We start from the raw sequence: 12,855 nt of genomic DNA, 5'->3' as shown, positions 1-12,855 counted from the left end.
TTTAGTTTATATAAAAACAGTCGGGCATATGGTGTTTACAACTAAATGAACAATTATTTGCAAAAAAAACATTATATTAAATCATAAACTCAAACGGGAAAGGACCTAAAGTTGGAATGCTAACTTTACCCCTGCTTAAGTACTCTCACTCCTATGAACACACGCATCTAAAAGGTTACCATAGATATCTCATTGTCGACAATCACGTTACTGTTGTCGGTCAAAACCCACCGGCGAGTAGTGGCAGGCAACACGAGGAGCCGGGAGGCTGCCGGGGCGCTGACTGGCACCGGTCCCTCGGTCAACGGCCCAGATCCTGGCACACGTCATCGCTTCCGGAGATGCAGGGCGTGCCACCTGATCTATACCCGATCAGGAGGGTGCGAACGTGCCTTTGACGATTTGCCTACAAGCACAGACACGTGTAAACATTAGTCCGAGCCGTGGTCGGCTCCCCGGGACGACTCTTACATCGGCTTTAAAGAGCCGATCGAGTCCCGGTGTCAGATTGGATCTGCATATCCAGATGTTAATGGATAAAGCAAATAACTGCAAAAACTGCTTTAATTAAATCTAGCTAATCTAATCCACGACGGTAAAAGCTTCACTGCTAGATCGGAACATCCTACACGTAGTTAGGCCTAACGAGCGTAAAAGATAACCGAACCTTGACCAGAAAAGAGGCCTAAGAACAAGCGAAAGTCGATTCCCGGATCAATCCCTATTAAGATCAAGGCAAAACATCTAATACGTCGCCGGATCGTCCAACCCGTTTGCAAGGCCTAAACTAGCAGATTTTACGCCAATTCTTAAGTATAAGAACTAACCATAACAGATTAGATCTACTAGATAAAAAAGGAGTAGAGTGTCATCTCTACGCGACTAATTCCATGCAACGAGAATTAGTATAAGATTAAAACATGATCGCGCAGAGATGACATGATGTTCGTAGATGATAAGCAACAAAAGCATGATGAATCTACTAAAAATCATGCTACGAAAATTAGGATAACTAGCACTACTCGCCATCAAAAACGCTTCAGTACGAGTAATACTAAGGTAAAAACAAGAACAACGCTACCCTGATCGCAAGAAGCGATCAGGGTAGCATGGCGCTTACTTGGACGAAACCCTAGAATTAGGGGTGGCGGTGCGCCGAGAGTTGTTGTTTGCAAAACGTGATGACGTTCTTCTCTGACGAATGTTAGAGGGTACATATTTATAGTCTTGTAGACTTGACGACCAAGTTAAACAAAACCTAGTCCAATACGAAAACTAATCTATCTCTAATGATTACAGATAAAGAGAGCCCATTGGCTCCCGATGCACACAGATAAGAAGAGCCCATCGGCTCTTGGCATGGACCACAATCGCCTCTTCCCTGGACAATCTGTATAGTCCCATCGGCAGCTTCGGCCCATATCATTCTTAACCAAATTCTGGTGGTAACACAGCCGATTCACAAGCCTTCTTTAATTTTCGCACTAAGCCCAACTTGCTCTTGGCCTATTAATTAACCCTGTTAATTTATGGCGATAACAATTACCTACCACTAAAAGAAAAGAGTTGGTTAAATTTTAAAATAATATTTTTTTAGCACTCATGCAAGGGCGATGACTCAAACTTGGATAGGCAGGTCCACAGTATATCTTTTGTTTATTTTTTACGATCTACTAGTCTTGATTGGTTTTTGGTAGAGCAATTTTTTCTTTTCTTGTGCCAAAATTCCAAATGAAAGGAAGATTTTGTATTTTTATTTGGTTAAATTCCATCCCTTGTATTCTATCTATTTTTCTCTATTGCAATGGTAGAAATTGATGACTTGTCTTTTTCTATGATCAATGTTGAAATTTTAAGCCTTGACAGACTCTTTGATTGAATTAATTTTGGTATTCAAATATATTTGTTACTTTTTTATTATAATTTACTACTAATTAATTATATTTTACGCTGACTCCTTATCTAAGTATTAGCTACCCAATATCAATAGAAATTGAAATGTCATATTTATTTTTATAAAAATTATTTATTAATTTTTCTTGATGTGGGATATTTATTTGTAAAAATATATTTCTTGATGTTTGTATATAATTTAGCTGTTAGTTCCCTTAACTTTTAATTCCGTATTTATCTGTTTATTGATCATATTGGATATGAACTCTTTGGTTGACATAGATCCCTAAATCATCATAAAATCAAGGAAAAAGTGTATTTTTCATCCCTCAAGTATTGCAAAAGTTTGAAATTCATCCCTTATATTTTATTTGGTTCAAATCAACCCCTTAACTAACTAAATCGGTGAATTTATCATCCCTACCTTAGTTTAGCAATGATTTAGTGTCATATAATATTAATTTAGGTCATGCAATATCATTCTAATCATTGCTTAGCCACATCTAATGTTGAGTGTATCACTATAATAGTTCGGTGCGAAGGTTCCGTTAATTTTTCTGATAAAATTTTTATGGGTACCCAATTTAGAGGACTTACTGAATTTTTTAAAGGCTTTATATCTTCGACTCAGTATATTATATTGCTAAGCAGGAATTCATCAGATGATTGCGTGGCATAAACCGCTATTAGATTGCATTAAATCATTGTTAAACTAAGGTGAGGATGATAGATGCACCGGTTTGGTTAGTTGAGGGGTTGATTTGCACCAAATTAAACATGAAGGATGAATATCACACTTTCGTAATACTTAAGGGATAAAAAATATACTTTTTCCTAAAATCAACAAGCATATTTTTTTCTATATATACCACGGTATTTTCTGGACCCTTGAACGTGGTGGCCTCATAATGTTAAGATAATAGATTGGACCCGTATATGGAGAACTAGTAAGTAGACACATGTATGGTCATAAAAGCTTAGCACAACCTGCTTTTCTTCTTTTTCTTCGCCATGTCCCAGCAAATATGCATGACCGGTGATGCATGCCATTACTGTATGTTATATTTTAAATTTATATTATCAGATCAAGTCGCCTACTCCCTCCATCCCAAAAAAAGAAGTCACTCTAAGATTCAAAATTTATCTCAAAAAAAATCATCTTACCCTATTTAGAAAGTGCATGTGCATGTAAGAATTAATTAGTGCCAAATATGTATAATAAATAGGTGCAAATATGATCATTTTATATTCTTATTAATTTAATTTGTCCTAAAAATTTTATGATGACTTGTTTTTTGGGACGGAGTGAGCACATCCAATTTTAAACACCTCTCCACTAAGGATTCTATATTTCTCATCAATATGGGCCTTTACAAACTTTTGTAGAGATCTAAAATAATTTTGTATGATGAGCAGTACAAATGGAATAATAAATTACCTACTACAAATCGTAACTATCTAGATTTTTCACAAAAATACCATCACGGTCCATCAAAACTACTCCCTTTACCCTAAATTAAATTATCAGTTGTTTTAGTTTTTCTAAATGCGCAGTTGTTGATTTCTCGATGCATAACAAAATTATAAATCTAAAAAAACTAAAATGATTAATAATTTAAGACGAAAAAATATTAAACAATATCATTATTCATTCCCCACGGCGCCGCGACCCAATATACTATAATAAAAAATCCAATGAACCGAACCAAGTCAAACCTAGCCAACATATACTTTGGTCACCTTTTCTTATTACCCCGTCCCGTTCGCTCCAGACCCTAATTCATTGAACCTGGACACGATTTGACCTTCTCTCTCTTCTCCACCTTTGCATTCGTCATCTTTCCCGTTCCTCCTTTAAAAAACAGCGGAGGTTTCGCAGCCTGACCCACAATTGCGTCTACATTCCAAACAACCCTGCGCCATCCAATCGGCCAGCTACTACTCCATTTGTGGGGCCCGCGAACTCAAAAGCAAAAACAACGGGGAAAAGGTCTCAAGGTCGACCAAAGCACTTGGTAGAGGAACGTCACAGTAAGCAAAAGAAATCTCTGCTCTTTTACATCGCTCGCTTTTCATTTGTTTTCTACTGCGTAAAATCTGTTACTGGGAGGAGAAATATTTCGAAACCCCAGTTATAAAGCGTTCGTTCCTGCCTTGTTTTGTTTCCTTTCTCTGTTCTTTAGTTTCAGTGAACCTGCTTTATGATTTCTAATAAGAACTGATTTTGGGTTTATTCAATAGGATGACTAGTATGTTGAACTTCGTAACCTTTTTAGCCAAGTCTTTTCTTTGCGTCAGATCGACCGTACTAGACGCAATCACCCTTAAAGATGAATTTATCGATCCTTTGAGACACTGCCAATGTAAGAAGCAAGAGTGGAATACTGAATATTTCAGTCTCTCTCTATGTATCTATCTGCTGCAGTTTTCAGTTGCATGTATCCTTGCACTTATAGGTAGAGACTGGTTGTATATCGATAACATTATGATTCATTAATTGGTGTGTTTTCTGGAAAATTGTTTTGAGTGAAATCTGATCGTGACCTGGTAGTTGACTGAACATTCGAGGTTCTCCTTATGCCCTGATCTGTACTGAATAGTACAGCAAAATGCCAGGCATGGAGAGAGGTGGACCAATATGAGCGGGCTAGGATGCTTTTCTAAGCAAGTGATGAGAGCCATCAAGAGTGCCTGGAATCTGTTAGGCAGAGAATGCGGTGCTGGTTGTTGTGCGCTTTAGAACCTTCCACCTCGTCGCCTCATCAAATTTGCCTACCTTTTGTGGCGCATGAATTGAGTTCTTGGACCAGGTTGGTGCGGTATAGAGACCATGATTCATGGCCAAGATTTGCAAAACCAATAATTTACAAATATGACCTTTTTGTGGTGACTGTCTGTCGAGTGTGGGCTGGTCTGGTATTTATGGTACAGTGTCGTTGAATTAACAACCGCATTATTGAGGTTTTGCTTGGTCTTTGTACTGTTGATGTACTTATGTCTAGTTGATAGGAGTTCAGCTTTTTGAGATCTCAGATTGATCAGTTTGTTAAACTTCCCTTACAAAAAGGAAACTCTGAATTCGATCGTTTCTTTGTAGTCCGTACTAGTTGTTAACTCGAAATGGACAGAAGTTGACAATATGTCTGCCTTTCATTTCTTGATTATTTTGATACATGCATGTGTACCTGTCCTCTTCTCATTCAGTTGTAGATGTTGTTCGGATATATACATGGGTTCTTGGGCTAAGAAAGTCTCCTTTGTTTTTCTACTTGATAAACTGTGACTGGTAGAGGGGTAGTGCAACTATGAACATCCCAGTTGTATGTCTAGGTTCTGTTTTGCAGATAAATTAGAGCCACCCAGAGTCAGTGGCCACCCAGACTATATGGCCACCATGTCTTTCAAGGGTCAGTTGTGTCAGAATCCTCCCTACTTTATTGACCACGCAATTCCCAAGCATAAAAGTTAAAATGGCGAAAATTCAAGGCCCCTGTTTCTGACATGGAAATTTGCCTGAATATTAACCAAATATGTACTATGATTACCAGCCCAGGAAACTGCTACATTTTGGCTTGAATAACTTCTCCACAACTTCAGAAGCTGTTTATTATAGTCTCAAGTTGTAAAGTTTAATCTGTATGCTTCTTACACCAAATACAGACCGGATAAGTTAGATTTAATTGAGGGACCGAAAAGACGACCAGAGGGGGGTGAATGGGAGCCGATTAAAATTTATCGCAATCGGAAAGATCGGCTTAGTCCCGAAGTACACGCCCAACCCTAGAGTCCTAGGCACAGTGTGGAGTAACTATGATGGAGCTACACCAACACAAGAAAGCCCTAGGAACAAACAAGATCCGACGCGGAAGCAAACACCAAAAAACAACACAAGAACCAGCATGGTATAACTCACCGGTTGATCCGACGCACAGTTTTGAACAGCGTCGGTTCAACCGATGAGCAGAGCCGGCAGCAGAAAGAAACGAGCACCGGTTGATCCGGCGTGGAGATTGACACGGCGTCGGTTCAACCGGTGTTAGCACACACCGGATAATCCGACAAAATCTAATACAATCGCCGGTGCAGTTGTCCAGAGGGACTGCAAAATGACTTAATGGTCACTGGTTTAACCGACGTTAAGAAAAGCCTATACGCCGGTGCAATGGGCCAAGCAGCAAAACCCTAGCAGCTGAAAAACCTACTCATCGGTTGATCCGACTCCTACAACTTCAAAGCGTCGGTTCATCCGGTGATAGGAAACACAGAGTCCAGAAACGTTTTTCCAGCCCGCGACCTTTGAAAACTTCGATGATTGGAGGGTCAAATCAAGTCCAAAGGCGCTCAAATTTTGCAGGCATGATCACAAAGGACTTGTGAACATGTCCACGGAAGGAATCGACGAATCACTCCATGGTTTGGGAGGAATCGAAGAAATCCGAGCAAAAACGGGGGTTTTCTTTAGAACGCCAAGAACTTCGATTCGAGTGAACTCGTGATTCCAGGGGGATTAGCACTAGGTTAGATGTATTAGAATCACTACAAAGAGTCACTCGATCATCAGAAAACCACTCATCATCTCGTGCTCAAGATTCGACGAAGGAAAATCGAAATCATCCAAAACAAGGCACAAATCGTACGAGATTGAATTGAATTCAAAACCCCGGAGGGCACAAGGAGGATTGGGCCTCTTTTCCCGACAAATCTCAGTACAAAAGTCTCAACAATCCATACCTCTTGTTCTCATCCTTGAGAGGAAGGAGAAGAGCAGGGAGAAAGAGAGCCACGGGAGAGAGGAGGGCGCCAGGGCAGGAGGGGTGGGTGTTCTGTTGGTGCCAGGCGCAGGGGAGAGAGGAGAGGGGTATTTAAGGTGCCCACGCAAGGGTCCAAAATACTCTCGACTCAAACTAGACACTAAAACGCCCGTAGGGGCAAAACCGAACCTATGTACACGATCTCATCCGACGGCGGAGTTTCTTTCTTCGACTTGAAGCCTTCTCTGCGATCCGCCATGTCGATGAAGATTCAGTTCGCAGTTTTGGGGGGTCCGCGAAACCCGGGTAGATGGCCGGTTTTGAGAAAACCGCCAAAACTCCACGCGCGGGAAGATTCTCGCCTCCACGCCGTGGTCCTAGACGCCGTTCCAGCCTCGGCCTTCTGACGGCCCTAGACGCCGTTCGACGCCTGTCACCTCCTCGCCCGCAGCGAGGCCCTAGACGCCGTCGACGCCCGTCCCATCGTCAGTCCCGAGACCGACGCCCGTGCCTCCACGACTTGGCGTCTTCAACCGCCGTCCGCCTCCTTGGTTTTGTGGCGCAAACCAAGAAACTCGCCTTCTGTCGCCGCTTGCGCCCTCGATCCAGGAGTGGACGCCACAGCTACCGCCCGACACGAGCTCCGGTCCCGGCTGCCCTTCACCGCCGTCCACCGCACGGTCCATCGGCCACAGCACCTCCACAGCAGCTCTCCGTCGACACTTGACACCCGTGTACCTGCAATCCAAAGACCAAGCGCACGATCACACCGCATGGTTGACAATTCACTAATCACAAGCAGGATAGAGTACTCAACATTCCTCATTAATTATTGTCCCTTAGTTTCAGCTCCTTCTCTTTCAACAGCTGTTGTGCCTGCAAAATCATTTACAACTTGGACATGGCGTTCAGCAACCATCGAGCTATGCAATAACCTATTCATTCATTATATAGTCGTTCCCTGCCGCTATATTGAACATAGTGCATTTTCCGTTGCAAATTCATAGCTTGCTTCTCATCATGGCACCTATTAAAATAGAGGTTTGACCTTAAGCTGTAGCAGGAGTGCCTCTGCATCTGTGTATATATAAGGGAACAAAGTCCCTGGCTTCTTCACAATGCAACAAAGCAAGCCTTCAACTGTGGGTTAAGTGCTTCTGCTGCTATCAGCTCAGCATCACTGTGTAGGTTTTCTTTTCTAGTTCATCCTCGATTCTTATACATGATGCTGTGGTCAGAAGTTTGTCGGCTTCATTGGAAACAACTCTTGGTTGTGCTGGTTGTTCAGTGTTTGTTAGTAGTACAGTCATGCGTGTTTGCTGAACTCCCTTGGTTCTTCAAACAAACAAATATCCCGATCTTACTTCGTTTTGATCTTACTATGTTAGTGACTGCTACTACCTTAGTTGCGCCATGCATGCTGCTGGTTGTGTGTCAAGTGATGGGAGTTTTTGATTCACAAAAAACTGGATTCTTTTTCATCTGAAACTGGTAGAGCCGACGGATGTGTTGTTATCTCCTGTGCTACCCAGTTGATCAATGATGTTTTCTTGCACTACCATGCTGCCGATGTGATTCCTTCGTGCTTCTACTTTGCTTCACAGTTAGGCGTATACTCCTGAAACACCAGCAATGCCCCGAGTCGTATCTGATGGAGGAGAAAGCATAGACACCGACGTCGCCAGCCGGACGTCATCGCACCGTCGCGTGGACAGCGTCCAGCATGGGCACGGCTACGAGGTCGGCGTCCCGCCGAAGAAGAGCCTTTTTGCCGAGTTCTCCGACGCGGTGAAGGAGACGTTCTTCGCGGACGATCCGCTGCGGCAGTACAAGGACCTGCCCAGATCCAAGAAGATATGGCTCGGCTTGCAGCAAGTCTTCCCCGTGCTCGGCTGGGGCAGGAACTACTCCCTCGGCAAGTTCAAGGGCGACCTCATCGCCGGGCTCACCATTGCCAGCCTCTGCATACCACAGGTCAGTGAACCTATACCTCTCTTGATGATCAGCAACAGCAAAGTCGATGCACTGAAGCAATCTGATGTATAATATGTGCCTTCAACTATATATAGGACATCGGTTATTCGAAGCTTGCTAACCTGCCACCACAAGTCGGGCTATGTAAGTGCACTCATACACATTCCTCGATCTCTTGGTTCTAGTTTTTTGAAAGATCTCTCTTCAGTCTAGTTGAGGTCACTTTCAGCAACTGTGCTGATCAGACAGATGTGGTCACCATTTTTACAGACAGCAGTTTTGTCCCGCCTCTGATATATGCGGCGATGGGCAGCTCCAGGGATATAGCCATCGGCCCAGTGGCTGTGGTGTCTCTGTTGCTCGGTACTCTCCTCCAGAATGAGATTGACCCGAACACGCACCCACTGGAGTACAGACGGCTGGCGTTCACCGCGACGTTCTTCGCAGGGATTACTCAGGCTGCGCTTGGATTCTTCAGGTCAGTGTTTTCTGATCATTCTCGATTTGTCAGTTCTTGTGGTTTTTTGGCATGAAAAGTTTGTGTAGCTAGTCTGTAATTGAACACTGCGACAGGCTAGGGTTTATCATAGAGTTCTTGTCTCATGCTGCCATCGTTGGATTCATGGCCGGTGCTGCCATCACCATTGCTCTTCAGCAACTGAAAGGATTCCTTGGAATTGCACATTTCACCAAGAAAAGCGATATTGTATCGGTCATGGAATCAGTCTGGGGAAATGTTCACCATGGGGTAAGATATTTTGTACCTTGTGGTGGATCTTTTCTCATGTCTGATGAAAACCCCAATATTTGAGCACTTCAAACAATTTAACCTGTACTCTTGCTGCAGTGGAATTGGCAGACAATACTGATCGGTGCATCCTTCCTGGCATTCCTTCTGGTTGCCAAGTACATTGTAAGACAACATTAACATGCTCCAGAATCACATATTAATTTTCCTTTGACTATATGTGGTAATCACACTGTCTCTTTCGATAATTCAGGGGAAGAAGAATAAGAAGCTCTTTTGGGTCTCCGCGATCGCACCACTCATTTCAGTGATCATATCCACCTTTTTTGTATACATCACCCGTGCAGACAAGCATGGCGTTTCAATTGTAAGTCATACTTGTCTACTTTCAGAAAGGCAACGGTATCTTATCAGTTGAAGTTAACAACAAAGATCATCACTGAATAACTGCAGGTCAAGAACATAAAGAAAGGCATCAACCCACCTTCAGCTAGTCTCATATACTTCAGTGGCCCATACCTGGGGACAGGATTCAGAATTGGGGCAGTAGCTGGAATGGTAGGCCTAACGGTGAGTCTAACCCTTTCTTCTACTTTATTTTTAAGGAAAACACAGACTTCTTAATCTGAAATTCTCAAATTTATGAAGCAATGTGCTAATTAATCAACCAATGCAAATTTATCAGGAAGCAATTGCAATTGGAAGAACATTTGCTGCACTGAAGGACTACCAGATTGATGGGAACAAAGAAATGGTGGCTCTAGGAACCATGAACATTGTTGGCTCAATGACTTCTTGCTATGTAGCCACGGGTAACAATTAATTCAGCCTAAAACATTTCATAGACCATACAGATGTACAATTTTTCTGACAGAATTTATTCCTCGTAGGTTCTTTCTCAAGGTCAGCAGTTAATTACATGGCTGGCTGCGAAACAGCAGTGTCAAATGTTGTTATGTCAATTGTCGTAATGCTCACACTGTTGTTGATCACCCCATTGTTCAAGTACACTCCCAATGCCATCCTTTCCTCTATCATCATATCAGCAGTGCTCGGCCTAATTGACTATAAGTCGGCCTACCTTATCTGGAAAGTTGATAAATTGGACTTTGTAGCATGTCTGGGAGCATTCATCGGGGTCATATTTTCATCAGTGGAATATGGCTTGCTCATTGCGGTGTGAATCCCAACCATTTCTTATATGCTACCAACAATTGAGTTCCTATATAGTAGATGAAGAGAATTTGACTCTTGACTTTTTATGAATAGGTTGCAATATCATTTGCTAAAATTCTTCTTCAAGTAACACGGCCAAGAACAGCTTTACTCGGAAACCTTCCACGGACAACTATATACAGGAATGTTGAACAATATCCAGATGCTACCAAGGTTCCAGGGGTCCTAATTGTTAGAGTGGACTCAGCTATCTACTTCACAAACTCCAACTATGTTAAAGAGAGGTAAAATGCGTATTCAGAATCTGCTTCTGTCTCTAGAATGACTAGTAGTAAGGTAAGGTTTCAGAGTGGCATGTTTTGCTTTCTTTTTGTTATTATCACGGATACAGCTCCTTTTGATAGAATGATGTGATCTGAGGCATTATAAAATAATATAAGCTTACAAGTATAAAAAATAAAGAATAAGATGCTAATGCTTGTAAGAAATATCACATAAACCCTCTGCCCTTTATATTTACATATGACACATCACACATAAGGATTTGGCATGCCAGGCAGTGTTGGCTAAGTTAGTTTTTAGATATGTCATGTAAATTATACTTCGAAAACTTAAAATATAACTAGTTCATGTGACTACCAGCATTATTTTTTCTACTCGAACTGATCGTTTCTTAATTTGGAGGGTAACATCAATGCTAAGGCTGTAATCTGATCAGAAGCAGAAAGTCAACTTGTGAATCCTTTTAAAGAAAATGCAAGAGCGTTAGGAGCGAAGCTTTTTTAAGATTGGCTACATGCCTAATCCTAAACACCATACAAGATGGATATTTTAGTGGAATAAGGTTAATAATTAGGTGTGGTTCGAGAAAATATTGAATCGGGTGCATTATTGTGTCATGTTCAGCACTGAAACAGAAGCGTGTTATGATTTTGAAAGCAGTTAGAGAAAAAAATGGTGTTCCATTACAATATATGTTTCAGGATCCTGAGATGGCTCAGAGATGAGGAGGAACAACCACAGGACCAGAAGTTGTCCAAAGTTGAATTTCTGATTGTCGAGCTATCCCGTAAGAACGCGGTTGAATTTTTTTTCTCAAATAAGGCAATATTCTTTAATCAACTATAGGCAGTGATTGAGAAAAATATTTTAATTATGAATAGCTGTAATTGACATCGACACGAGCGGAATCCACGCCTTGGAGGAGTTGTTAAAAGCACTTGAAAAGCGTAAAATTCAGGTAAATCTCCAAATTTGGTTATCAAACTTTACAGCTATTAGCAATCTAGCTGTCATACTGCTAGTCTGCTATCACAAAAATGTTGGTGGAAGAAACCCCTCACTAAGATCAAAATCCATTTCTACCACTTACAGCTGGTTCTTGCCAATCCCGGGCCAGTGGTGATCCAGAAGCTCCGCTCAGCGAAGTTCACAGACCTGATTGGTGAGGACAAGATATTCCTAACGGTCGGCGATGCCGTGAAGAAATGTGCTCCCAAGGTGGTGGGCAATGTCTGAAAGAGTTTCAGAATCATGTACAGGAGGAGCAAAGAGGAGTCTAGCTATTCTTACTGAACTCCATGTTTGCCAGTGAGCAGTGTGAATTTATAGAGCGGAAAGCAGCACAGATTACATTATATTATTTGCAAAATGGGTAAATAAAGAAGATGCGCCAGAGCTGGAGCGCATCATGTTTGCAAATTGCAAGATGTGGTTGGATAAGAAAGCAGATGGTGGCCTACTAGTTGCGCGTCTATATATGTGAGTCCGTGGTTGTGGAGTCCGTTCTCTGTTGGCAAGCACTTCGGAGAATGAGATCGAAGATTTTATTTGATGGATCAGAAGATTACACACAGCACCACTTAATCGTGAAAAGAGTAGTCTCGCCTGTTTGCGATTTCAGTCTGTGTGTATACAGTACTCTATCCCCTTCCCGTGTAATTTCAAGCTTTATGGTGAGGTTTTACATTTTGCTATTGTATATTCTATTACGTTGATGAATTCCCAAGGGTTCCCTGACACCAATTTTCTCTACATATAAAAAAGCTTGATCGTGTAGTGTGACGAATCTGTTAAAGAGGGCGTTCTGACTTTGTTTCCTTACTAAATTCCTACTACTGGATGTGGATATGCATGTGCAAGGTGCATGAGAGATCAGACGCCGCACTTGCCTCGCTAGTTGACTAGTTCCAAGCTAGTTAGCGATTCCTGTTCACTAGTCCGACAGAGAAGCAGAGAGACACGAGGCTCACCTGGCCGTCCGGAATCCGCTAGCCTAGCCAAGATGCCGGTCGCCGTAGCCAGCCGGTGACG

General features: G+C 42.1%; 1 protein-coding gene across 3 annotated transcripts; it reads left to right on the top strand.

The window, feature by feature from the left end:
* Nucleotides 1–3,774: 3,774 nt before the first annotated feature.
* LOC120646994 (sulfate transporter 1.2-like) lies at nt 3,775–12,610 on the top strand. Of its 3 annotated transcripts, none has more exons than XM_039923572.1 (14): nt 3,775–3,924; nt 8,249–8,618; nt 8,714–8,762; nt 8,889–9,096; nt 9,192–9,366; nt 9,466–9,531; nt 9,620–9,733; nt 9,820–9,936; nt 10,052–10,178; nt 10,257–10,543; nt 10,636–10,826; nt 11,526–11,611; nt 11,706–11,782; nt 11,917–12,610. In XM_039923572.1, exons 2-14 carry the CDS (start codon nt 8,277–8,279, stop codon nt 12,058–12,060), a joined length of 1,983 nt encoding a protein of 660 aa, XP_039779506.1. In that variant the 5' UTR covers nt 3,775–3,924; nt 8,249–8,276; the 3' UTR covers nt 12,061–12,610. The 3 variants fall into 3 exon arrangements, with proteins under 3 accessions (XP_039779506.1, XP_039779508.1, XP_039779507.1); XM_039923573.1 differs by lacking the exon at nt 3,775–3,924 and adding an exon at nt 7,471–7,828; XM_039923574.1 differs by lacking the exons at nt 11,526–11,611; nt 11,706–11,782; nt 11,917–12,610 and having other exon boundaries at nt 10,636–10,830.
* Nucleotides 12,611–12,855: the final 245 nt, after the last annotated feature.

The sequence above is a fragment of the Panicum virgatum genome, chromosome 9K (assembly GCF_016808335.1).
Source record: "Panicum virgatum strain AP13 chromosome 9K, P.virgatum_v5, whole genome shotgun sequence".
NCBI lineage: Eukaryota > Viridiplantae > Streptophyta > Magnoliopsida > Poales > Poaceae > Panicum > Panicum virgatum.
This window is presented reverse-complemented; position numbering and strand designations above follow the sequence as displayed.

What these genes read in the sequence shown, in the direction of transcription:
- LOC120646994 (XM_039923572.1), top strand. Translation starts at nt 8,277, where the DNA reads ATGCCCCGAGTCGTATCTGATGGAGGAGAAAGCATAGACACCGACGTC. An exon ending in GGGGAAATGTTCACCATGGG is followed by an intron (nt 9,367 to 9,465) that starts GTAAGATATTTT and finishes CTCTTGCTGCAG; the next exon opens with TGGAATTGGCAGACAATACT. An exon ending in TTCTGGTTGCCAAGTACATT is followed by an intron (nt 9,532 to 9,619) that starts GTAAGACAACAT and finishes TCGATAATTCAG; the next exon opens with GGGAAGAAGAATAAGAAGCT.